This window comes from Pteronotus mesoamericanus, unplaced genomic scaffold, assembly GCF_021234165.1.
Source record: "Pteronotus mesoamericanus isolate MK-2021 breed Mesoamerican mustached bat unplaced genomic scaffold, CSHL_Meso_final contig_22, whole genome shotgun sequence".
Lineage (NCBI taxonomy): Eukaryota > Metazoa > Chordata > Mammalia > Chiroptera > Mormoopidae > Pteronotus > Pteronotus mesoamericanus.
This window is the reverse complement of record NW_026555090.1, coordinates 303,887-330,778: the sequence shown is the minus strand read 5'-3', so window position 1 is coordinate 330,778 and position 26,892 is coordinate 303,887. Positions and strand designations below refer to the sequence as shown.

At 59.7% G+C, this 26,892-nt stretch overlaps 1 protein-coding gene across 1 annotated transcript; it reads right to left on the bottom strand.

Annotated features, from left to right (window-relative positions):
- Positions 1-5,681: 5,681 nt before the first annotated feature.
- Positions 5,682-18,818, bottom strand: NATD1 (N-acetyltransferase domain containing 1). Its single transcript, XM_054571041.1, has 3 exons — positions 18,572-18,818; positions 8,673-8,791; positions 5,682-7,026 (listed from the first exon to the last, which is right to left on the bottom strand). The coding sequence occupies exons 1-3, from the start codon at positions 18,675-18,677 to the stop codon at positions 6,910-6,912; spliced, it is 342 nt and encodes a 113-aa protein (XP_054427016.1). The 5' UTR covers positions 18,678-18,818; the 3' UTR covers positions 5,682-6,909.
- Positions 18,819-26,892: the final 8,074 nt, after the last annotated feature.

The following is a 26,892-nucleotide window of genomic DNA, read 5'->3' as shown; positions in this document are numbered from 1 at the left end:
GACAGCTTCATCTGATCTCCCCTGATCTCCCCATGGGGCTGAGGACTTTGTAGAAGTGAGAACATTTCAATAGGCCTTTGTTGCTTAAAGCATTTTTTCAGTTTCCTTTCTTAGTACTTGGGGCCTGGAGCAGCTACCTTTTCCAACACTACATGGCCTCCAACACTTTCGTTCCCCTTTCTTTTGTTTGCAAAATGCATCTCACTTGTATAGATCTCTTTCTTACACCTTGCTATCAAATTTATTGCATTTGAAATGAAAGGAACAACAAACGCCGTTGATACCCAGCTCATTCCAACCACTTCCCCCTGAAGCCACAGGCTTACAGATCCCTGGTCTGCCCCTCAAGTGATTACAGCTTGTGACTCTAACACACATTTCCCCCCCGCAAAACAAGAGTCTCCAACTTCCCACTCTGCAGTATCTAAGGGCTTGTTTCCTGTTGCCTGACCTCCAAGCCAATGCGCCTTGTTCAGCACCGCGCTTCAAGGTCTTAGTTCACTATATGGTAAAAATAAACAGACCCCACAAGTAGAGCACTGTAAGGCACGTATCCCTCGCTCACTAGCCAGCCAAAATGAGAATTTGTTATTGACCGGTGGTTTTTCTCTACGCAGCGACTCACGCGGCCACGTTCTTTACAGCCTGGAGATTCGCGTCCCTAAAGCCTGCTCATCGTCAGCACCCGCCCTGGAGCGAGACAGACACGCCATCAGCTTGAACTCAGGGGCTCACCTGCTACAGGGAGGCTGGTAGGTGCAGCTGTGCGTCCACCATGGCGACAGTCGGGGGCGCAGCCGCTTCCACCGGGCTGCAAGGTCCTCGTTCGTCAGGCCCCGCTCTCCGCTCCAGGGTCACGCACGCACGCACGCACGCACGCACGCACGCACGCAGCGCCGAGGCACTCACGCAGGCCAGGAGCCGCTGCGCCGCTAGGCCTCTGCTCGTGATGCTTGGTCTACCCAGAGCCCTTTTCCCTCTCCCTCCGTTCATCCTTCCCTTCACCCATCCATTTGCCCATCCACTCGTCCATCCGTCCGTCCATCCACCACTGCCGAGCGTTAACTACATGCCAGGCACTGATATAGATGCTGGGAATGTTGAAGCGGATAAAATGGAAAACAAGAAAACTCCTGTGCTCATGGGGCTTGTGTTCTAGCAGGGAGATTCCGGCAGCAAATAATAAGACAAACCACTTACATGTAACGGGAAGAAGAAAGCAATGATTGGAAAAAAATAGAGCAGGGCAAGAGAATCGGGGAGCGGGCGCGACCTGAGAAAGCTGGCCGGGCTCTCCGCGTGAGGGAGGGAGCCCTGAGGACGTCCGAGGCCACAGCGCTCGCGCAGAGGGGACAGCGCGCAAAGGCCCTGGGGTGGACGTGGCTTGGTGGGTGTGAGAAAGGGCGGTGGCGATGAGGTCGCAGATTGTGGAGGCCAGGGCGTGGGAGGCTTGCGGACTGGTCCCGCCGCAAAGCACACCCACCTTGTAGATGCCCCGACCCCCACGGTGCCCGGCCCCACGCCGCAGCGGGCGCCTGCTCGAGAGCGCCAGCGGCCTTGTCACAGTTTTCTTACGGTGAGTACGCTTTCTCCAAAGACGGATTCTCGTCTGCACGGCCGCCTGCGTCCTCACTGAACACACACGGGTGCCCAACGTGAAGAGGAACCGGCGTCCCCGCCTGCGGGAGGCGGAGGGCTCTCCCCACGGGCGCAGGCGCTGGAAGGCCTGAAGAGGGTGACCTGGTTTCCGGGTCTCGTCTGTGCACTTAGTTGGCCTTTTTGTCTTGGAGAGCAGGTGACTCCCCAACTCTCCTTTCTCTAGGTTCCTGAAAGACTGGAGGGTTTATTTCCCCCCCTCCCAGCATCTTCCCACATTTAACCTGTGACTTATACAGTGGCCTCCTGGGTATAAACAACCTTCATAAAGCAGCCCTCCAGGGGAGCCACCTCTGCTCTGTCATCGAGAAGACTGCCGCATCTCACCCGGCGGGATGGCCCACTGGGCTCCCTGAGGGCCGGCAAGTGTCCCTTGACCCGACCACAACCTCACAACATGCCAGCGCCCAGCTCGGAAGGGGGCGGCGTGCCCCCAGCGCGAGCGGCGGCCTCTCAGCGCTCCGAGGGGCTGGCCGTGGGCTCTGCCGTCTCCTCAGGCTGTCTCAGCCTTTGGGGAAGATGGTGGGCTGGGCTGGTGTCAGGGGCCCCACCCCAACCAGGCAATAGTAGTTCTTATTTGATCCCACCTATTTGCTGGTTGGCATCCAGACCCCGTCCTCCCCGTCACAGAGGGTCCCGGAGCCTGCAAGGCGCACTTCCCAATGGCGTCTGAGATCCTACGGGCAGGAGGCACTGGCAGGGGACTAGGCAGCAGCAAAGAGCTGTGCTGGAATTTGGGGGGGTCTAGTGGTGGCAGCAGCAGGGACAAGTGTGCACGCATTCCTGGGTCTTCTTCAGGCAGTGAGGTCCCACCAGCAGCCCAGGGACCGAGGCTTTGGGGAACACCTCTCCCCCCAGTTCAGCGTAAGAGCAGTTTCCTGCACTCACCAATACTTGGGCCACCTCGCCGGTGCTCCGCTTGCTCAGTAACCAGCCCCCACACTCAGTCCTGTTGGAAGCACCCGAGGCCGCTTCTGTTTCCCTGACTCTGCAGAGCTTGGTAGCAGGAATGGCATCTGAGGGGCCATCTTTTATGCCTGGACACCTGGGTTACCGGACCCCGTGGGCCCCAGGAATGACCTTGCCGCGAGGGCACATGGAGCCCCAGCAGTTCACAGTGCTCGGTGGCAACATGGGACTTAACATCTCACCTGCTTTAAGAGCCTGGGGGCGGGGGGGGGTGCTTCTTGAGGGCAGAACTGGGAAGCTGATGGGCCGACACTCAGTCACTGTGGCAGAAGCAACCAAGCTGGAGTTCGGGGGGTGGGCTGGCTGCGGGGACCACAGCTGAAGTGGCAGGAAGGAACTGCCAGCGCAGCTCGAGGTGCAGGAACAAAACCAGAGCATCTCCACCAGCCAGGAAAGAATCTCTTTAATATCCTGTAGCCACAAGAACGATACAACTGAAAATACAGCCCCGTGGTGGATCCTGCAGGCTGCAGTTGCAAGTTGAAGTCACAGTCTTGCCGGCCCTCTCATACAAAGTTTAGGGTGTTGATCTGGAGGAAGTGGGACCCTGAGAACAGTACAGGGAGCATCTGGATGGAGTCGAAACCTGACACTCCTGAACTGAGGGACACGTGTACAGTCAGATGCTTCATGGACATTCCTGCCATAATCCAGCTCTGCATGTGATGTCATCTTTTCAGCACCTGCCAGCCATCTCTACTTAGCCTCGCACCTTGTAGCTCCAGACAGAACCCACCTCAGCCTTCCAAATGGCCAAGACATCCAGGAAATGTTATCTGTGTATTGCTCTCCAAGGCCACCTAAGTGGACACAAGACCTTGTGACACATAAGGGCACATCACTTCACAGAGGCATAGATCCTAGGTCCCCTGGCCTCCCATCCGCACAGGCAGCAACCTGGCGCCCACCCCACTGAGCCGCTTTCTTCACCTATAGGACAGGCCTGGTGCCTGGCACCTTACGGAGCTGCTGGGGGCTCCCGTGCAACAGCTGGGGAGGGCCTGGTGCCTGGAGGCCACTCCTCGCCCTCCTGGGCTGGGGTGGGCACTGTAACTCCAGGGAGGGGATCAGGGGTACAGGCCACTCGGGAAGGAACCCTGCCCCCCTGGGCAGGGGGACAAGCCAGGGCCCTCTCAGCCCTGTTCTGAGGTGACTGGACTTGACCCCATGGGCTTGCATGGGCGCCCTGCCTCCCTCCCCTGCACCAGAAGCCCCAAGAAAAAGCTTTTTACAGCAAGATGGACATGTCTAAGAGTAGCAGCTGTGTGAGGTGACATGACATCAGTCTCGTCCAGGTAACTGGCTCCCAGCTGCTCTGCAGATGACTGGGGCCTCCCCCTCATGGAGGCAGATGTCAACAGAGGATGCAGGAGGTATGGCGACAGAGCCCTGGATGCTGATGCCACCGCTGTCTTGCCACGAGACCTCAGCCAAGGCGCCGTGCATCTCAGAGCCTCACTTCCCTGCCTGAGAACAGGGCTGTGCTACCAACCACAGGGAGCAGATGCAGGCACAGGCTGGCCTCCACCAGGCCCACTCCCGCCTCTGTGTCCTCACACCCCACGGGCCCCCGAGGCTGGCTGTGCCTCAGCCTGCTCTTGGTGAACGTGGCGGGAGTCAGACCGCCGCAGGGTTGGGGCACGGCAGCCTGGGCACAGTGGCCCCCACCGGGTGCGCCTCCGGGGCCCCTGCAGCAGCTGCCCTCAAGTCCTGTGCAGGCAGCTCTTACTGAGATGTCTGTCATGCCATCTGTTCAAGAGTTTGACAAACAACAAAAAGAGGTCTGGAGCCCTGGCCCTGACCTCCCTTAGAAGGGTCCTGAGTAGGAAAGGCACATGAGTCGCTGCCTGTGGTGCCCAGGCAAGTCAGAGAGGCCCAGGAAGCAAGGTGTGACTGGGCAGCACAGGGCCTCTGAGCAGCTGGCACGGGGTGGGGGGGCCCCCTCCAGAGTGAGGGCTCCCAGGGCATTGGCATGGGTGGAGGCTGGGACACCAGCTGCCTGGCAGCACTGGGGGCAGGCCGGCTGGGACACAGCTGGCCCACATTGGGCTGCCGGAGCCTGGGGCCCCGCAGCGGCGGCAGCTTAAGGCAGCAGTGGCCAGGTGGCCAGACGACACCCACAGGTGTTGGGGACGCTGCTCGCGGGCCCAAGGCCGCAGGGCCCGCCACTGTGGCCCCCAGACCAGGCAGTTCCTGGTTCAATTACTAAGTTTTGTTTGCACGCTGGCCTGGGCATGGCGAGCCACCTGCTGTCAGAACAGTTCAGGCTAGGACACAGTGGGGACAGAACAGAGTCCCTTCGGTGCCACCTGCCCCCTGTTCCATAGCACCCTGCTTGCCCTGGGATCCTGTGCATAGGGCGCCCTCCTGGAATGCGGTCGCCTTGCCCCTCAGGCTGGGGGGAGGCAGTACCGGCTCACGGAGCTGCTGGAGTTTCCACAACAGAATCTGTGCTTAACAGAGGCAAGAGGTGTGACTGGCGCTGGGCCGCCCCAGGGCGGGGGGGGGGGGGGGTGGGACCTGGCTCCGGGCTCGCCGGTCTACTCCCGGGCCTGCAGCCCACCCTTTTCAACTGTGCTAGGAACGGACAGCCCCAGCCTTGGGAGGGACCCAGAAGCGGAGCCCATCTCTTGCCAGAATTCCTTCTGGGCCCAACCCCCAGCACGGTGGGAGCCCCGTGGCTTCCCTGGCCCTCCCAACAGCACGCCACACACTGCTAGGGAGCACGGGGGCCGGGGGCGCTGCTGGACCCCTCAGGGATTCCTGGAGGCCGGAACGGGCACATGCAGGTCAAGGCGTTCCTGATAGTCGGCGGGAAGGCATCTGTGTGCAGGGCCCCTGAGTGGTGGCTGTGGCAGGGGCTTGGCTCTGAGCGTGGGAGCAGAGGTGCATGGAGGAGTTGCCATAGCAACTAGCACCCCATCTCCTGGAGCCCCGCACCCCAAGCCAGAGGCCTGGAGGGAACACATCGCACTCAGGGATTCACTGTTAGCTTCTGCCTTGGCCCCAGAGGGACTCCGGCTCCTGGGTCCCCTGCAGGCCCCAGAGGGGTGGGTGCGGGGACATGGCGTGTAGGGAGGGTGCTGGAGTCGGGACCCTGAGCCCCGGGCAGTGCCTGAGAGGAAGCCCACAGAAATGCTGGTGCTGAACAGAGGGTGCTGGGGTGTGCCTCCCAGGCTGCTGCCAGGAAGGCTAGTCTGGGAGGGGCCCTGGGACCCCAGGGAGGTGACAGACCACGCCCGGCCACAGTGCACCGTAAGAAAGACACCCTGATATCTGATGGCTGTAAAGGGAACCCCTCCGCAGAAATGTTTCTTTTGGGTGGTGAGGGTGGTTCTTGAGGACAGTTTGCCTCCCTCCCACCTCAGCTCCAAAGGGTCCTTTCTGAGAAGGCTCACCCACAGGGCGGCCAGTGAGGGGTGGGGTCCCTGCGATGCTCAGCTGCACGTGGAGCTGGCTCCTGGCAGGCAGCTGTGCGGGAAGGGCAGGGCAGCCACAGGGGACAGGGACCTCCTTTTCCCGCAGAGCCGAGGGACATGGAGGGAAGGGGCCGAGGGACCGGGACCAAGGAGAGAGCAGCCAGCGCTCCCCCCACCGGCCTCCCCGCCAACGCGCAGCTTGGCACTCAGAGTTCCGCGCGTGTGCGTGTACATGTGCGTGGGCTCAGAGCGCACCGCGGGGGCTGAGCCAGCGCCCGGGCCACCCGTTCCCAGGCTCACACGCCAGAGAGGGCCGTCCCTCGCCGCCTCCTGCCAGGGCGCGGCTGGCGGAAGGGAAGGGGCAGCGCTGACTGGTGGCAATCATGGCTTGGCGCTGCGCTGCTCAGAAGTTGGCACATAGTTCATTATTGCTCCTCTCAGCTTGGGGAGCACACTCCCCATCTGCAAAGGGGACACAGGCTGGGAGGCAGCGGTGGCGGGGGCACCAGGACAGCCCATCTGCCCGTCGCAGAGCAGGGAACACAGATGAGCCCCGGGCCGCCACAGGAACGGCCTGCGTCTGTCCCGGTCCTGGCCGTGGGCCTCCCAGGCCCGCCCACAGCCGGCCGCGTGGCCCTCTGCAGACCAGCGTCTGCAGCGCGGGGGCCGCCGGGCCCGGTGGCCACCGCTGCTGGACAACTGCCCGCCCTTGGCCCGCTACCTCCAGCGACCGCAGATGAGCATCCTTAGAAAAATGACCGAGCCGCCCCCTACGGGGTCCGGGTTTCCTGAGAGCACGGGGCGGGCCCGGGCAGAGGCTGCGAGGGAAGGCCGGGCAGGGACAGGTCTGCCCCACAAGCCAGGGTCACGGCTGCAGGCGCTCCAGGTACTGGGGCAGCGGGTTCTCCTTGACATACTTCTGGATGTACCAGCACGTGAGATGGGCCTTCAGGTCCTCCTCCACCACGAAGTCCAGAGCAGCCTGGCAGCCAGCAGAGAGGGAATGGTCAGTGCCCGCCGCCTGCACCCGGGAGCCCAGCGGCTCCGCCCCGCACCTCCCAGGCCGTTCCCTCTGAGGGCGGGAGCTGGCTGCCCACGGCCGCCCGCTCTGTCCCGTCTGCCACGGAGGCATGGGCTGCTCTCACCACCCTCGTATTTCAGTGGAGGAAACTGAGGCAGAAAGCACTGGTGAATCGCCTGAAGCACACATCACAGAAGAGCATGAGCCGGGACTGGATCCTGAGCTCCTGCCCAAAGCTGCCCGGCGGCGGGGCTGAGCCTGGAGAACTCTGCCCCGCTTCCGCACACCTGTCCCTCCCCCACCCCGGGGCCAGTCTCCACTGCCTGCCCTTTCCAGGCGCAGGGCCTACACGCTCCCCGGGGGCCTGCCTGAACTCTCCGCCTGTTCTTCACAGACAACCCGCCTGTGGCCTCCTTCTGGAACCTGCCCCTGGGGCCTGGGTCAGGGCGCATGGGGCTCTCCCGGCGCCCAGGGCTTCCTGTGCCCAGCCAAGGCCCCACTTAGTTATTACAGGGCTCCCCGAGACAACAGGGGGCGAAGCGCCGGGGCCGGTGTGCAGCCTGGGTCTGGGACTGCTGTCCTCACCTCCAGTGAGCTCAGCAGACGGCGAGCAAGGTCGGGAATGCTGCGCCTCCGGCCCCAGCGTCCCGCGCACAGGCGCACAGCTGGTGTTTAAGAAATGTGCTGAAACTGAGCAGAGGGCGTCTGGGCGGGGCTGGCGGCTTGGAGGAGAAGGCGCAGCGTTCGCTCAGTGCCTGCGAGGTGCCCGGCCCTCACATAGCTGGGGCGCCTGACCTCCCACCGCCCCGGGCTGGCCTTGCACGCCTCACCGCCCAGTCCACACCTGGTCCTGGGGTTTTCAACTTGAGACTCTCATGCGAAGAGCCCAGTCTATTCTCCCATTTTGCAGATAAAGAAACTGAAAGGCCAAGAAGGTGCCAGTCAAAATAAGTGTCACGTGGTGTGGGCCCTTGTGCCCCGGCCGGGCAGGGTTCCCCAAGGCGAGGGTGCGGCCCAGCTCCCCTCCACCCAGGTCAGTAAATCTCAGTCTCATCGGTCACATGGACGAGGGAGAAGAGAGGAGCCTGGGTTGGGGGCGGGAAGAGCAGGCCGAGGGAGGAGCCTGGGCCCAGGAGCGGCTCTCCGGGGACCTTCAGGCCACTCTCTGCTCCAGCTGCATTGAGCCCAAGCCTGCTCTCTGAGCAGCCTTGAGTCTGAGGTGCTTCAGGCACGAGGGCAGTGGGGGCAGGGAATGGGGCACTAGCTCAACGACGACCCCTCGTCATCCACGCGTCCCTACGGCACTCACTGAGTACCTGTGACATGCTGGATGCAGGGGCCCCAGACGATGAGCTCCTGACATGCAGCAGGTGTTGGTGGCCCTGGAGTCTCAGCTATGCAGACCCTGGGGCCTGGGCCCACAGCCACCGCCACCAGTCCCAGAAGGGCCAGGAGTGGCCACACGTGCTGACCCTTGCCGGCCCCTGCTGCAACCTGGTGGCAAAGCGGGCACCTGTCTGTGCTCTGGCCAAGAAACGGGCCCAGGGGGCCACCAGGGCACGGCATGTCTGAAGGGGAGGGTGCGCCTCTCTACACCGCCTCCCTACCTTGGCGAGGTGCTTGGCGATGCCGCGCCCGCGGTACGCGTCAGGGACCTCGGTGTGCTGCAGGTCCACGATCCGCTTGCCCACGTACTCGTAGAGCAGGACGGCCCGGTCGTGGCACCCTGCAGAGGGAGGTGGGGACACGTGAGGCCACGGGGTTCCGGGGGCCTGGCCCAGGCGCGAAGCTCAGGCGGAGAGACGGGCACCTGGAGCCAGGCTGCTGGAGTCGGATCCTAAATAACCTCTCTGTGCCTCAGTTTCCTCATCCATAAAGTAGGGCTATAATAAAACATTTCTAAAAGGATTGTTTGGAGAATTAAATGAGATCATTTTGATAAAATGCTCAGCACAGCGCCCAGAACACTCCAGGCTACCAGGAAACCGCTGCTATTCTCAGACCCAGCGCCCCGCGGCCCTCGCACCCCACAGTCCCGCTCTCCGTCCCCGCCTGGGCGCCCTCCGAGGGTCTGGAGCCCCGGCCCAGCGCTGGGTGAGGAGCAGGACCCGGTGCGCCCTCAGCTAACCCGAGGGGCGGAGAGACCAGGCAGCAGGCCCGGGGACGCGTCGGGACTACTCATCAGGCCCCAGGAAGGTGGGACGGCACCAGGGTCCTCGGGAAAGTGACCCTGGGCACACGGGCAGGAACAAACTGGCCTCTGTGTCCTCTTGGGCCTGCCAAGACCGCAGTGTGCCAGTCCACCCCGAAGTCCTGCTAGAGAACATTTGACTGGGGTTCTTCCAACCACAGCCTTTAGTTTCCTGTCTGTCTGTCTGTCCACCTGTGCAGAGTCTACCCACCAGCCTCATTTAGCGAATGTCTGTTGAGACTCAGGCACTGTTTCAGGTGCTAGGGCCATGGCAAGGAACAAGCCAGACGGAAGTCTCACTCTCCTGGGACCCGCCAGGAGAGGGGCCAGAACAAAGACATGGGTAGGGGGTGGAGAAGGGGGGCTGCTGGGAGGAGAGGAGGTGGGAAAAGGAGGGAGTGGGCTACGTGGTGTCAGGGAGCAGTGTCCCAGGCGGAGGGAGCAGGCAGGACAAAGGCTGTGAGGCAAGAGTGGGCGAGAGAGGGTGGGCGGGGGGCAGGTCCTGCAGAGTCCCCTAAGCCATCGGGAGCGGGGTGCCATAGCAGGGCCCTTGGAAGAGGAGGGACAGGGTGTGATCACAATGTCACGGGATCCCTCTGGCTGCTACGCAGACAGCGAGGTGGCTGCCGCACTAGTCTGGGTGAGCAAGAGGGGCACAAGTGGAGGGAGGCAGCAGGGGAGTGAGGCAGGGCGGGACTCACCGGAGGCCCTGACCATGGCTGGCAGGGTGCACTGCCAGTGCGAACGTGGTGAGGGAAGAGAGGAGTTGGGGACAGTGCTAAGGCCTGTCCCTTCAGGGCCTGTGAGGTGTGAAGGAAGCAAGCTGGGCAGGCAGCACCAGGGCCATTTGGCCCCAGGCAGCCAGGGAAAGACAGGAAGTGGCACAGCCAGTGCAAAGGCCCTGAGGTAGGAACACACAGTTCACTGTCCCTAAAGGAAAGCACATCAACGCCAGGTGAGTTTCCCTGATGTTCAAGAGCAAGGCGTACTTCGTTTTCTGCTTTCAAGCACCACCAAAAATTTGCTAAACTCTGCGCAGACTCAGGGCCCGCGGAGCCGCAAGCGGGAGACCGATGGGTAGAGGGATACAGACGGCCGGTCCGGGGCCTCTCAGCAATCTGGCTGCCGCAGCGGGGCCCAGCCGCCGCGGGGCGCCTCCTCGGCCTTCCCCAGAGCTCCAGGAGTGAGGCGACAATCCACCTCCCGCTCCCAGAGCGGGAAACGGAGACCCGGAGATCCACATCCCGCTGCAGGTGGAGGCGAAGCTGAAACCCAGGTCTCTAGGCCTGGAGCCCGGGGTGTCTCTCTGGCCCCTCAGCACATGTGCCATCTCCAGCCGCCAGGTCTTGGCCCAGGCGGCTGCTCCTGCCTAGGATGCCCCCCGCCCCAAGCTGGGCCCTGCTGAGGGCAGCCCCAGGCCCGCTCCCCTGCAGTCTCCCGGGCGCCCAGCGCTCGGCTCCCACGCCTGCTGGGGTTCACCCACCTCACCCAGAACAGGAGAGTGGAGGCCTGGGGGCTCCTTCGGGATCGACGCAGTCCGCAGTCACTGAGGGAGCTGCCTGCCTGCCTGCCCACCCGCCCTGGCTGTTTAATCACCCTGAACTCATCAAGGGCCTACTGTGTGTCAGGCAGCGTGTCAGGGGCTGGGTGCGGGGCAACACAGAACACTGAGCAAATGCTTCCCCAAAGAGAAACAGACAATAAGCAGTGTCGTTATAAATAATACATGATTCGAGGTGGTGGCTGCAGAACGCAGCAAAGAAGGGGAGAGGGGGCAGCGCTGCCATTTTAAAGAGGGCACAGGGGGCCGGCCTCCCTGGAGCCAAGCCTGGGAGGGAGTGAGGCACCCAAGGAGACGTGGGGGAAGCACTGGGCCAGGCGGCCAGGCCAGCAGGTGCACAGGCCCTGAGGCACAGTGTTCGGGGCGCAGCGAGGAGGCCCGCAGGGCTGGGCGGAACAAGCTGTGGACACCGGAAGCAAGCCCCACTGGAGGTTCTGCAGCCAAATCACCTGGGGCCTTGCAGACCATTGAAAAGATCTCAGCTTCTAAGCCACTGCCATCCCTGAAGAGAGAAAGGCAGGGCTGCGAGTCCGCAAAAGCTTGCTAGTCCTCCCCTGTTCATTTGCCTACCCTCTGTCAACGTTCCTGAGGCAGCTGCTTGGGCCATGGAAGGACCAGACCCTGGAACGGCCCGGGCTTGTCCCCACCGCCTACCCGCATTCATCAGCTCCCGATGGCCACATGGGCTTGGCCACCACTGCACTCCCAGTGCCCGGCCCGGGGAAGACACGCAAGAGGCATTTGTCCTACAAACAACTGCTCTTCTCTGTGTCACACTCACTAGGGGTCGGAGGCTGACTTGTGGGTGACCGGCATGCCCAGCACCCTGGCCTCCCCAAGGCCTGGGCCGCGCCTTCAAGGAGACGACAGATGGCAACAGCTGCAGCTCACGCCTGCGAGGCCCCGGCATGGGGAGGGCCTGTGTTCAGCTCTCTCCAGACGCTAATCCTCATGAAAACAGTGAGGACGGCCCTTAGGGCCCTGCTCACAGACGGGAAAACCGAGGCTCTGAGAGGCGGCCACACACAGCGCAGTGCACCGAGCTGGTCGGAGACAGGCTGAGCTCGCAGGGCGGCTCTTCCGGCTGAATGAGGGACAGAAGGGCCCAAGAGCCACCAAGGGGACCCAGCCCCCTGTGAGGGAAAGGACAGGGGCAGTGAGGGGGGGAAAGAGTGCGTGAACGATGCCCCGCTTCCACTCGCCCCCGGTGGCGGGACCGCACCACGGTGGCTGAGGAGGAGCCGGATCCTTGGCGGGCCTGCCAAGGCCGCCCAGTCCCAGCAACCCACATGTGACAGCCTCAACGCCCCACACCGCCCTCAAACCTGCCCTGAGAGCCCCAGAAAATGGCCCAGCCCTGGGGTTCAGGCCAGGACCTGCGGTCCTCCTGGTCCTTTCTTTCAGACTCAGCCAGTCCTGAGACAGGTCCGTGGGTACAACTTCCAAAATATGCTTGGCATCAGGCCACGGGTCACATCTCTGTGGGCACCCAGCCATGGAGGCCGAGGCAGACCCCACCTGCCCTCTGCTCAGGACCCTGGCCGCCACGCTGGCCCCCTGGCTGCGCCCGAGACACCCGGCTCACAGCCCCCCAGCCCTCGCCGGGCTGCGCCCTCTCCCGGCATCCCTCCCGGGCGCAGCCCCTCCCCGTTGTTCAAAGTGAGCCCAAATGTCACCTCTGCAGACATCAGCAGAAGGCAAGAGGGGTACTATGTCATCACCCTTCACTGTGGGCACCACACCCGTCTGTCGGGCGCCTGGGCCCATAGATAGCACTGTCTCTGCTCAAGGCTCAGCGGGCAGCCCCAGGGCGTGGCCTCCTCGGGGCGGGTGCTGCGGGCTCAGAACCTGCCACTGCTGGGACCACAGGAGGAAGTCCGAGGCAGGGCGGTCCCGGGGTTCCAGTCCCCGTTCTGCCAGGTGACTTCAGACCAGTCCCAACACCTCGTGCCCTCCGCCTGGGCCTGAGCACCACAGGCGGGCCACAGGCTGCAGCCGCTCTGAGAAAAGTCAACGCCACTTGGATCATGAGACCCTGCCCACAGGTCTCCTCGTCCCTGCACCCTCCCCAGCCCCAACCTCAGGACCAAAGGCCCCGGGGAGTTCTCTGCAGGGGCTCTAGGTGGGGGGGGTGTGGGTCCTGTGCAGAGGGCGATGACCACCACCGTCCGCTCCGCCAGCACCAGCTCTGAGCAGAGGGCCTGAGGGTCAGAACGCCACTGCAGAGATGAGGAGAGCGGGGCTGGGCGCTGAGGAGGCAGACCAGGGACAAGTGGGTGCAGGAGCAGAACGGCCCCAGAAGCACCCGACTGGCATTCGGGGGGTCTCCACACGCAGAGTCTGCTTTGGGGTGGGGCCGGGAGCTGGAAGCTCAGGGGCAGGTTAGGCAGAGGGGGCTGCAGCTCGGGTAAGCTCAAGGGGACCAGCCAGCACAGCCAGGAAGCACGTGAGGGCAGACCGCAGGAGCTACCCAGGAAGGCCGCCCTCAGGCCCAGCCTGCCCCTTGCTGGACCACACCACGTTGGCTCAGGAGCCATCCCTCCTGCCCTCCCTGCTCGAGGACATGGCTCTAGGCGGACATCATGGGACGCCATGGGACAGGGGACTTCCTGGGAACAGCCACGCAGGCTTCTGCAGGGGCCTAACATTGAGGGATCTGAGGACCACCAGGCCTGCGGCCCCACTCACACCACCCTGGCTGAGGGTGGCTGGGGTGGCGGCCAGCCTCAGGCTTCCCACCTGCAAAGTAGAGGCTAGGGAGCGTGTGGAAAGCACCAGAATTCTAGGACCTGCAAATGACCCTCCTCTTTTTTTACTGCAAGATAAAAATTCATTTATTAACAATTATTTAGTTTCTGCATAAAAACCATCACTTGTTCTTCACTGGGTTTTTAACACACATCAATTCTTTGGGGGTTCCTCTATTCGCTTAAAAAACTACAGCTCTTTCCAGCACCAGAAAGGACAGCCAAGGCAGTGAGGCCGCTCCTGGGGCTCCCCCACTAGAGACTCCAAGGTAGGCGGCTTCTTGGTGGGAAAGCCGTCCCTGAAGAAAGTAATTACGCAGAAGAACGCAAACTCAGTCATCTCTGATCAACTATTTAAGCCTGATAGCTTTAAAATGAAGTCCCCTTGGTCACAGCCACCTAAGGCCCACTGGTCGCTTTCAGCTGTGGCAACCTGTCTGGAGGGAGACAGCGAGGAGGGGTTGGGGACGGGGTGACGGCGCTGCCAGGCTGGCTGTGCAGCCACAGGCAGCTACGCACCAGTTTGCTTAAAAAAAAAATCCACAATAGGGGTCTCATATAATTCCAAATCAAGCTCCTTGTGGTCTTGAAATACCCAGACACTGTTAGAAGGACACAGCCTTATTTTTAAAGTGAGGTGTAAGACAGGGCTCCCCCAGAGTTATGCTCTGCAAGGGGGAAAAATCCAAAAGACCCGAGGAACTGACGTGTTAGCAACATTAATTGGTTTGCAGCACACTGACATGAAGGGGTCATCAGTCTGTGCTTCTGCGAAAGTCAAAAGTGATTCAGAAGCAGGACTGTTACTCATTGCCCCGTGAAGGCAGACCCCAAAAGTGACGTGTAAAGAACCCGGACCACCTCCTGCAGGCCCTGGCCAGACTCAGGCCACCGTGGGGAAGGTAGGCCCGCTCGATTCCTAGCGATTCGGGTGTTTGCTTCTGCAAGAAGCTGTGTGAGGGCAGTGCTGCCGGGCGCTCTACACTGTGCACTGGGGCTCGCGTCCATCTTGGTGTATGGCTCATAGGTGGCATCACGGTGGCCGTGCAGTGACTGGGACGAGGCGGACCTTCTCTGGGCACTCCTCCTCGTCACGTCCTGGCCCGTGAGGGGCGCGTCCAGGAGGGTGGGCTCCCAGGGTGCAAGGTCTTTCCTGCACCACCCGGCCCTGGTGCTTCTCCAGGGCCATCTCGAAGGCTTTGGTGGCGTTGACACAGACGAGGTTGGGTGACTCTTGTCCTGCTTCCCACCACAGATGCTCTGGAGGAAGACCTGGATGAAACGGAGGCCTCTTCTCAGCCACATCAGCACCGGCGCAGCCCCCGCTCTGGGCTGCTCTGCTCCATACACTTTCCTCTCCACCTCCAGGGTGTTCTGCAGGGTCCAGAACTGGGAGGCAGACCCAGCTTTGATTTTCGTAATGTTGCCACATATGTCCACCCTGATGGGCGCCAACACCAGGGACCCAAGGCAACAGAAGAGGGTGGCAGGCGGGACACTGCTCCAAGGATGGACCAGGGCTCCCTCTGCTTGTCTGCGGCAGTGGCTTCAGCAGGTGCGGTTTCAGGGTGGAGGCCTGCGGTGATGCCCCTGCCAGCGCCGTGGGCATGCAGTTCAGCACTGGGGTGCTCACGCTGCCTGCTGCAGACTCTGGGGATGCCAGCACAGGACCTTTTCTCTTAAAGCTAGGGGGGCACTTGGCCCTGGCTGCAAGGGAAGAGGGAAAGCCCAAGAACGGGCCGCCCAGGGCTGGAGCACAACTCTGGCTCAGCGGCCTGCTGGCTGTGCGGCTCTGCGCCCTGCCTTCCCTGCCTGGGAAGGGCTGCACTTCAGAATCTGGTGCCAGACGAGCCTGAACTCCAGCACCCCCTCACAGCGCAGGCCCGCGAGACCCACCCAGGCTTCACAGCGTCTGTCCGGGAGCTGGCACTTCCTCCCACCCCTGCTCTCGCTGCCTGGACCAGTGCAGTAGCCACCCCCTGCTCTGTCCTGCTCCACGCAGTCTGTTTCCCATAAACCAGCCCGAGGGAGCCAGGGACACCCCTTCCATTTTCTGCTCAGGACCCTCCGTGTACCCACCTCATTCAGAGTCCAAGTCAAGTCTTCACAGTCCCTTCCAAGACCCCACATCTGCCCCCCGGCCCCCTGCCACCATCTGCTGTGGCCCTCCTCTCTCTGTACCCCACCCCTGTGGCTCCCGCCAGGCACCGCTCAGCCTCCCCGCTCGCGGCTCCTTCCATGTGGAATGCTCTCCCCACTGCCGCTCCCTTCCTGGCTTCTGCCAGGTTTTTACTGAAACGCCTCTCTCAGCAGCACCTTCCAAACACGCCCTCCCCCTGCCCGGCTTTGTTACTCACAAGGCCCTGTTTTCTAGAACACCTTACACTCCATTTATCACACGACATCCTCCAGACTGTCAGCCCCACGAGTCCCCAACACCTAGAACAGGGCTTGGCACACATCAGCCACTCGGTAAGGACTAAGTCCTAACTCTTCTACCCCCAAGGTACCCCTGGCTGAGCCGCTCCTCTGGGCCTCAGTCTCCTCACCTATAAAACGGAAACGCAGTTTCCCCTCTCCTCACCCCCAGTGAGAGGAGGCTGGCACGTGCGTGGGGCCCGCCTGGAACACAAGGGCTCAACGAGCGCAGCTGCTCAAGCCCCTTCCCTCACTGCTGACCAGAGCTTGCTGGGGCCTTGTCCGCCCAGCTCCGCTGCGGGGGTGCTAGGGTACCGGCAGTCCTAGGGCCCGTCGGCCTCTCCGCCTTAGTGTTCACATCTCTCAATGGGCATGATGAGCTGGTCACCAGGGCCGGCCTTGCAGTTCAGAGACGCTAGCAAGAGCTGCTTCCTCCCCAGCTGAGGCAGGGTGGGGCCCAGAGAGAGACAATCCCCTCTGCTACCCTCCACCCCCCGCCCCCCGCCCGGAGCAGGCCGGCTGCAGAGCCCTGGCGTCCAGGCTGGGCAGGGACCAGCAGCCCACGCTGCTCCTTGGGCCTGGCTGGCAGACCCCTGGAACTCTTTCTAGAGAGCCGCTGGGGAGTAGGTTCCAGGAGGGGAAGTTCAGAGATAGGGCTGGACGCCACGTCCAGCCCTGACCACAGCCAGCTCTGGCAGGGGCTATCTTTTGGCTGGACTTACTTGAAAGAAAAAGAAGATAATCCCTGAACATCCTTTTTTTCTTCTATCTCTGTGCGTGTATAGGTCCACCTGAGTCCCCAAGGGACGCAGAGGCCTCCCTGGCATCTCAGAAAAGAGCATTTGAACAGCCAAGGCCCCTCTCTCAGATAGGACAAGGGTCCCAAGGTCTGGGCCATGCTTACTCAGTGCTGGACTTGCTAAATGTTAAAATGTAGCACAATATTTTACAAACCAGCTGTAAACAGGATAAGCTTGACAGGAACTCAACCTTATAAACATAAAAGTAGCCAACTGCAAGGAAGAAATCAATGTGTAATTCACCAAACGGTGTACAGAAGAGATGGCTAAGTCTCCCTTAACAGAGGCAGAGCTTAGGATATGGATCCCTTCTGCTTCTCTTACATTAAGAAAACAAAGCTACCTTGCGAGGACGGAACGCCCGAGGCGACGAACCCCGTGACTCTGCTAACACCTCCCCAAAAGAGGACAAGAGCTGCCGGGCCCTGGCCGTCCCAGCAGCTGGGCCACAGCGGGCCTGCCAGCCGCGGAAGGCCTCGCCTTCACGTGCAAAGGACACAGCGCTTGAGTTCCGGCTCCGGCACCTGGGGATGCTGGGCACGTCAGCCCTGCCCTGCGGCCTGAGCCTCAGCTTACTCACCTGTGACGTGGGGTGGCGCTGCCCCCATCGCAAGGGTGTGCCAGGGCCTGCTGGCTCGTCCAGGGCAGCCCCGGGGGCGAGGGGCGTAGGAGAATCGTCCCCGCCCCCAGGGCAGGCGGAGGAGCCCAGCTCCAGGCGTCAGGCCCGCAGCACCCTGTTCCGGCGCTGCCCGACCCCACGCACGCCTCTCTTTTCGGAGCCTTTGCCTTCCTCTCTCAGAAATGGGCACAGTGGCCTCTAAAGGCCTTTTCAGTTTGGACATTGCCACAGGGGCCAAGCTGGAAAGGAGAAAAGTTACTGAAGCAGAAGGGGGGGAAGCAGGGACTTTGTGGAGCGCCTTCTACAGCTCCACCCTCTCTCCCCAGACCCCGTAGGGAGAGGGCTGTGGGGCAGCCCGTGAAGAACCTTTCTCTACGGGAAATGAAGGCTTGACTTGCCGTCTGGTTTTAAAAATGACCAGTCCCTGTTGATTAGCACGTGTGCCGCAGGCGCTGCTCTAAGACTTTGCTGCCACCCCAGCATTTCGTCCTCACAGCCCGCCCGGAGGACGCGCCGGCGCCGTTCCCACCGCAGGGACGCAGACACTGGGGCGCGCACCGAGGAGCCGGGGGCCGCCGCGGTCCGACGGTGCCCGCCCGCCCGCCCCGCCGGGACAGAAGCCCCGCTCTTCCTCAGCCTGGGTCTGCCCAGAGGACTCCTCCAAGCCCCTCGGTGCAGAAGAGCCTCCCTGAGGCTCCCAGGGGCGGCGGGCAGCTGCCTACCACGCAGGGACGGGGAGGCCGCGGCCGACTCGCCCTCCGGGACCTCACACAGCGGCCCTCGGCCAACACCGGAAGACAGCCGGGCCGAGCAGGTGCGGGCTCCCAGCGGCGGCGGCAGGGGCTGGGGCCGGGGGCCGGCGCTGCCCCGCTCCTGCTTCCGCCTTCCCCGGGCGCCCGCCGCCCGCCGGGCTGTCCCGCGTGGGCGCGCCTCTCCCAGCCGCCCGCCCCTCCCCCGCTCGCGCGGCGGCCGCGCCCCCACCCAGCCCGCGAGCGGCAGCCCCCGGCCCGCGCCTGGGGCGAGCTGGGCGGAACCTCTGCCCCGCGGCCCGCGCTCGCGACGCCGCTCCCGGGCTGTGGACCGGGGGCGCGCGCCCCAGGTAGGGGGCGGCTTCGGCGCGTCCAGGTCGCTCGCAGACAAAAGGCGGGGGCGGGCCGGGCATCGCGTTACCGTTGAGCCGGACGGTGAACTGGCGGCGCCGACGGTCGTGCTCCACGCGGATGGGGCAGCCCTGCTCCTGCGAGCCCAGGGGCACAGCGGCCGGCGAGTGCGCCATCTGCGCGCGGGGCAGAGGCCGCTCGGACCCGGGGCCGGGGCCGGCTCCGCGGGGCCGGAGCGCGCAGACGCGGGGGCGCGGGGCCACCGGGGTACTGGGAGGCCGGGAGCCCGCACCCGGGAGACCGCAGGCGGCGGCGCAGAAACTGACACTCGGCGGCGGCCGCAACAAAAAGTGGGGGGGGCAGGAAATCAGCTGTGAGGTCACGTGCGGCGCGCAGCCAGTGGGCGCCGGGCCTTTTTGTTTTGATACATTCCATCCGACTCTTAAAGGGGCCGCAGGCCTGTCGCCAGCGTTCCACTTGTAGCTGCAAACAAAACGCGCTCCGCATCCGCCGGGGGCCACCTTTCCTTTTTACGTTTGACCCGCAGGCAACTTTGGGCCCCCACACTGACCGCTTCTCAAAAAGATAGAATGACATGTAGGAAAATTCCAATTTTCCCCTTGCAGCCACCATTTATTAGGCTCTTGCTGTGTGCACGGCCTGGGCATAGCTACAGGAGGCGCTCAGTGAGCATTCTCATCACGAGAAATCGACATGCTTGACTATTTTGCCGATGAGGAAGTAGAAGCCAAGGTTAGTGGAAGACCTTCGTGAGGTCACACATAGCTGGCGCCTTGGGGCGGCGGGGGGGTGCGTGCTGTGGGTCCCTCTCTTTGAGAAGCCCTGTTAGAGATGGGAGCGAAAAGCTACCTCTCCTCAAAAGAGGCCGAATTGCAGGAAGAGTCCTTGGAGAACCCTGGATTCAATTAAAAGATGGGAAAACTGAGTCTCAAGAGGACGACGGACTTGCTTGAAGACAAGCTGGAGTCTCAGGCGTCCAGATTTCTTGTGTGTGAAAGGGACCTTGAAGGCCCCGGCCGGTACCTCGGTAGGTTGCGGGTTCACCCTGGTCGGGGCACTGAAAAAAAGCAGCTAATAAATGCACACAGAGGTGCAATAAATAGATGGTTCTCTCTCCCCTCTTTTTTCTGTCTCTAAAATCAATAAATAATAATAAAAAAAAAAAACCGAAAAGGAACTTGACCAGGCCCCTGCCCCAAGCTTGCTCACACTGAAGCTATGGCCCCTCCCACCCATAGCTGAATCACAGGATAGCAGGTTACTTTTTACTAGTTTTCTTGTTAAAGTGTCAGCTTGATGTTCACTCCTATGTGACCACGACCCAATCGAGACACATAACACCAGTGTTTCCATTGCCCCCTTCCAATCAGTGGCCCATCCCCTGAAGTAACTAGACGTCTAGTTACTTCATGCCTAGACATCTAGCATGATTATTTTGCTTTTCCCAGAACGTCATATAAATGAAATCAGAGTATTTCCTGTTTAGTGTCCAGTTTCTTTAGTTCATTTTATCTGTGAAATTCATCCGTGTTGGAGGGGTATCTTTTTCATCACTGAATAGTTTTCAGCTGTGGGCGTTTTACAGCCTTTGGTTCCCACCTGCGACGGCACATGGGGCCTGTTGCTGGGTTCTGACCGTTGAGAAGGGATCTGCCGTGGACTCCCCACCACACCTTCTGCTGTCCTCACTGTACTGTCTCTCTCGGGTGGCCACCAGGAGTGGATTTCTGGGTCTTACAGTGACTACATCTTGAGTTTCATGAGAAATTGCCAGACTTTTTCCCAAAGCTGTTGCTCCATTTTACACTCCTACTGACAGTTTTGAGAATTCGGTGTTGTCAGCCTGTTTAGTCTTTTTATTTTAGCTGTTCAGAGGAGCGTGCAGTAGGCTCTCACCGGCTTTAATTTGCATTTGCCAGTGACTAATGGTGTGGAGCCTTTCTTCACGCGGTCCTTGAGCATTAGGAAATCTACTTTTGTGAAGTGCTTGTTTACATATTTTGCCTATTCATTTTTTTCTTTTTGATTTATAGTTCTTTCTATAGCTTTATGTGTCCTTTGGAGATATATGCAAATTTATGGAGAAAATCCTAGCAAATTTTTTTTTTTTTAAAGCATGTGTTGTCACAGAGTTTGGAAACAAAACAAGGCCGAGGAGTGAGTCATCCTCCACAAGGAAACAGAACGATTGTTGGGGTCAGAGCGCCCGGCGGCCGCAGCGGTCGGGGCTTGACCTCCTCTGAGTCAGGGAGGGCTGTAATCATGAGCAAGCAAGATGTGATCTTGTATGTATGTCAGGTGACTGCTTTGTCTCTGAAGAACTTGACTGGGGTGAGGAGGCCTAAACAAGGGTCTGGAAATTTCCGTGAACAGGCTATGCTGTTTCCCACCCTAGGCCTTTGCAGGTGCCATTGCCCAGCGGTCACTTCCTTCGGGAAGCCCTCACTGGTGCTCCTCAGCTGGCCCAGCCCAGGGGAGGGTCCTCCTCGCTGAGTCCTGGGCAGGGCCCAGTGCAAGGCAGGCCCAGGGTCAGAGCCCAGGACCCTCCCTGTTTTTGACTCCCTTCTTTGTCTCCTACTTTTAAATAAATGTCTATTAGCTTATTAGGGCCTTTGAACCTGTCAGAAGTCCTTTGGGGAACAAGGCAGTGTATCAATAAAAGAACAAACCCGGTGATTAATCTTGGCTGAGTTGAGTGGATTTGCCCTATCTTTTGACCCCAAAACATGCTGGTCACGGAAGAGGTCTCAGGGAGGGGTTGCTGAATGAACGTGGGACCCCTGAAGTTAGAAAGCAAAGCTGGGTCCCCACAGTCTCGGGGTGGGTGGCCATTGGCCGCTGGGAGTCCTGATGGCTGGGGCCTGGCAGTGCCGCATGGAGACCAAGCTGCATGTGTATAGGGTTTCATATATTCATTCAGTAAGTCATGTAGCAGACATTTATTGAGCACCTACTGTGTGCCTGTCACTATTCGAGGGGGGCACAACAGTGAACAAGACAGACCAAATTCCTTGTCCTTCAGGAGCTGCATTCTAGGGGAGGGAGAAACTGAGCAAAGGAGGAAATCGAGGAACAGTTCATCGCCAGTGCTCCAGTGAGAGGTGAGGGTGGGTAGGGTGTGGGATGGGCTTTTGGAGGTTCGAGACAGGGTGGCCAGGACTGACCTCAACGGACTGGACTCATTTTATGAAGGATTTAAGGAGGCAAGAGAGTGAGTCTGGAGATGGTGGGCGAAGAGTGGTCCAGGCAGACAGGAGTCAGTGCAGAGGCCCCAAGCTGTGTTTAAAGAACACACTGAGGCCAGTGTGGCTGAGGCAGAGGGGCCAGCGACTAGGAGGTGAGGCCAAGGGGCCTGAGGGCAGACTCTGAGGGCCGCCCCCACCCCCGGGCCCCCCCCGCCCCCCAGGCAGGCCTTCAGCTTTGATTCTCAGGCAGGAGGGAGCCACGGGACAGTTTTGAGCAGACTGGGGACACAGTCTTAGGATTTTCTGTTTGTTTAATATTGGAAAACTTCAAACATATATGTAAGTAGAACAATAAAATGAAACACAGCATATGCATCATGGCTGAGGTTTTTGTTTGTGTTTTTTTAATAAAAAAAATCAGGTAGCATTTACATAAAAATCGCACTGTTCCGAGCGCAGTTTTGACGAATGTACACCCTTATGCAGGCGCGCGCGCGCGCGCGCACACGTCTCACCACCACAGCGCAGTTACCAGCAGTTTTATCTCCCCCAATCCCAAAGCCCCTTTAACTGTCCTTAACCACATCTCCGACTTATTTTCGATCCATTTCATTTTACCTTTTCCAACATGTCATATAAATGGCACCATGCAGCATGTGGCCCACCATGTCTGCTTCCTGCCATTGGCGGGCCACCTCTGTGCCTGGCCGAGGGGGCTGAGCAGCCGGAGTGTGTTCCATGGGATGGTGCCTCAGCCTATGCTTTGAAGATCCCTCTGAGTGCCACATGGGGGCGGGCCATGGAGGAGACATGCAAGAGGCAGAGACCCCCGCTCTAGTCCAGATACACAGCGATGACAACGGCCAGTGCCAGCTTCCCTGAGCCCTTCGGCTCTCGCAGAAATGCTGCGCAGGCGGCTGCTGTCGTCCGCCTCATTTTCCAGGTGAGGTCACGCAACTGGCAAGGGGCAGAGTCGGATTCAAACGCAGCACCTCCCTGTTCTGGACCCAAGCATGGGGCAGTCTCTGCAGGGTGCCCCGAGGGGTCCGGGGACGTTTGCAGACATTCTGACCCCAGCACTGGAGCCAGGGGCCGCCGATGGGAAGGAGGTGAGCCTGACTTTGGAATCCTGAAGGCCAGTCTCTACTGCCACCACCGCCAGGGGACCCCACTGTGTGCACCCGCTGATGCTACTACCCCACCGCAGGGGAGAGGAGCTAAAGCTCCATGAGGAGGTCCCAGGAGGGCTAAGACACAGACTGAGAATTTGAACCAGTCAGCCTCCAGGGCCTCACTCTTAGCACCTCCAGTTCTAACCGTGGGGCCTTGGTTCTCATCTGTGGAAGAGAATTAAGGGGCATGAGTAACGTCATCAACTCCCGAGGGCAGAGACCGAGCCCTTGCTGAGCCTGCCCCGCGGTGTGGCCCTGCTAGTGGCCCTCCCCTTCCTCCTCGCAGCCCCAGGCCTGGCCGCACCCACTGAACCTCGGCAGCGGAGGCTCCGTCAGGTCTGGGTGGAGTGAGAGTGGGTGGGGCAGGGTGGGCCACCCACCCTGGTCCCTAGCCCGGCAGTCCTCCCGCTGAGCCCCCACCTCCTTGCTGTGCCCAGACCCCAGCCTCCCCTGCACACAGTCAGTGCCTTCGCCCTCCCGGATGCCTGCGCTCTTCTTCCTTCCTGAGCATACGCACAAGGGGTGCCCGTTTAAAATTCTCAGCATGGATAGAAAATGATCAGGAAGATAACGGTCCCTCATAAACCCACCTCTGAAGTCCCCCACTCTTCAGTTTGGCTACATCCTTCCAGAGATCTTATGCTTGTAGCAAGTCATTTACTCAGTCGTTCGCTTGCTTGTTCACTGTTTACTGAGGAACTACTATATATTCCAGAACCCGGGAACACAGCAGGAAAGAAGGCAGAAAAAACCATTCACATGGAGCTTTTTACACACAGTGTTTTTTCCAACAAAATGTAAATATATTCACTGTTTTGTAGTCTTTTTCTTTTCCATTTAACAATATACTCTGTCAATTTCAATTTTAATATATAGAAAGCCACAGAATCATTCTTTAAGAATATTTTAAATTTAATTTTTGATTAGGTAATATAACCAACGTGTTTCAAAAACTGAAACACAAAGCGTACAGGCCGCTGGGACCAGCCTGTCTCTGACCCCACCTGCCACCTCCCCTTCCCCCACCGCACAGAGGGAAGCCTTTCACTTGTTTCTTGTGAATTTCTCTAGTTTTCCACACACAAAACCAAGAACAAATATGTATTTTTTTCCCTTTCTGAAACAGTTAAGTTAGCACAGAACTCAAAAGTTTAGCACGCACATCTCTTACCAGCGTCTCCAAGCGCGGCCCGCGTGGCGTGTTGCCAGTGTCCTGGCGCCTCTTCCCGGCCGTGTGGGCTCCCGCTGGGTGAAAAGCCTGGTGCTGGCACAGGACTAGATCATAACCATTCCCTTTGACACATTCCTTTATCAATGGCTGGATCCTTTCTAAATGTAGCATCTTTGTCTCAGGTGTTGATTCTTCCATTTTAAGGTATCTAACCAGCTTCCTGTTGTTGAGCATTTAGGTCGGTTTCCAATTTTCACTGCCTGGGATTGTGTTCATACATGTTTTTGTCCACCTGTGTCATTATCTTCTGAGAAAACTTATACCAGCAGCAGCATCTACTGCGTGCTCCTTACATGCCAAGTGCTGTGTAGAGTGCTCCAATGTGCGTGACCTACTGAATCTACCCATACACCCTGAGAAGCAGGGATCGTACCAGTGAGGGGACTGGGCCCTGGAGAAGCTGAGAACTGTCCGAATTTCTCCTTGATGGTGGGGAGAGGAGCCAGGATTCCAACCGGGTGAGCCTAAGTCCAGAGCCTGACATCTGGGCGGAGGACAGCCCCCTTGCTGGGCCTGACAAGAGCCTTCTGCAGGGATGGGCCGGCGTCCTTCCAAGAAGACTTGGAGGCCTTGGGAGACCACCTGGAGTGGATCAGGGATCGGGCCTGCAGGGCCCAGGCTGCCGCTGTGACCACACGAGACAGGACGGCTGTCGGACAAACGGGAGCAGGGTGGGGTGTGGCCAAGCGGAGCTGCCGCTTGCCCCAGCTGGCTTCCTCCTGGAGACCTGTTCTGGGCTTTTCAGTAGGATCCGGAAATCAAAGAATGAAGCGAGGTCTCCTGATCTTTAAGTGATGGCTACTGATTGAAAAACGCAACTGTGTGTGTCTGCCACTAAGTCTCCAAAGGTTAGGGCAGAGGGGGCGTCTGGCAAACTCCTAGCAGTTGGTGGATCCACAGGAAGTCCACGCACATACTCATGGCAGATTCTGCACACTTTTCTGGAGATGTAAATTTTTTCAAAATAAAAAATTGAAGGAAAAATAGATAAAACCAAATAGAATCTTGGTTAGATATGGTTCAAAAAATTTAGCCATAGAAGACATTTTTGGGGCTAATGAGGCACTTGAATATGGACCATGTAGGAGCTGTCTGTGGAATTGCCGCTTCTTTTCACATGGGACAATCACATCACGTTCCCCAGGAGAATGTCCTTGTTCTCGGGGGGTGCATCTGAAGGGTTAGGAGCCAAAGGTTATGATGTCAGTAACTTACCCTGCACAATTCAGAAAACAGGCGCTACCTCCATGGGGAGAGAGGAGCAGAGTGAGCAAGAGAGCGCAGGGGCAATGGGAGCAACTGCCATCCTGGGCTCCAGCTTCTCGTGCTTGAAATTTTTCATAACCAAAAGTGGGGAAAAGGGTTGGGGGAAAGCAACCATGGGGGCAAAGAAGATGTACGTATTTGGGGGCTAGAAGCGGCGTCCAGTTGGCCAGTTGTCATTTAGGTCAATTCATTCCCACTGCCAGATTTGGAAACTGAGGCCCAAAGAAGAGGAGGGAGTGTCCCTTCTTCCCTGCAGACCTACCTTCCTCGTCCATTCTCTTCACCGGGTGGGAGTGAGTCCTTGGGCTGGGGGGTGGGCCACGGCCAGCACTGCGGTCGCTTGGCTCCCCACCCTCCTCCCAGTGCGCTGGGAAGGCGGTTCTCTGAGGGCTCCACACAGGCGGGGAGACTGAGGCCCAGAGTGGGGGAATGGACTGGCCGAGCGGAAGCGCATCAAGTTGGCGAGTGCAGCTGGTCCTCAGGCCCTCCCGCCTTCCCTTCTGCCCCCAGAACAAGGACCTGGCTTTCACACCAACAGCCCAGCTCCGCTGCTGGCCTCTCTGTGTGACCTGGGGGACTCGCCTCACTTCTCTGAGCCCCCGCTTTGGGTGAGGACTTCAGCAGGCGATGCGTGAGGAAGCTCCTGACGCCCTGTCCTGGGCAGAGTCGGTGCCGTCACACACCCCTTTGCCCTGCCGTCCTGCCGGCCGGCACCCCGCAGGGCCGCAGCTCCTGCCTCCAGCCCTTCTCCCCGCCCGAGCCCCCCCCACCAGGGCCACTGGCTCTCCGCAGGCCTCTGCGTGTCCCCTCCTGTCAGGGTTTGCCACCAGCCTCGGAGCCAGCACATTATCCTTCTGAGCCTCTGTTTCCTCATCCGTAACACGGCAGCAATGGACCCAACTGTTTTGGCCTTGTTTTCTTAATCAGACAGGCTCCCCTCGTCCACCGGCAGCTTTAATAAGGTGTGATACATATGCAATAAAATCCACCAACTTAAATGTAAGTTTGCTGATTTCTGACAGATGTATGCCGTTGTTTAACGACCACCACAAAAATCACACAGAGCATTTCATTTCACTCTCATTCCCTCCACGCCCCTGTGCGGTTCGTCCCCTCGCTCGCAGCACCTGCTGCCCTGCTTCGGCGGCTTCAGCACTGCCCCTCCCAGAGCAGCGCACCCGGGAGCCACGCTGGGTGCCGCCTTCTGAGCCTGGCCCCCGGGGCTTGGCACGTGCGTCCGACGCTCGCCCACAGCGCTGCCTGTGTCTGTAGTTCCGTTCTTTTTTGCTGCTGAGTAGTATGCCATTGATCAATGTGTCAATTTATTCTTCCACTCTCAATTTCATGGACTTTTTAGTTCTTTGTTTTAGTTATAATGACTAAATCTATAAATATTTGCATACAGGGTTTTGGTGTTTTTTTTTTGGTGTGTGTAAGTGTAGGTTTTTATTTCTCCAGGGAGTGGCAGGCCTGGGTTGTAGGTAGGTTCACGTTTAGTTTTATAAGAGGCCGCCAA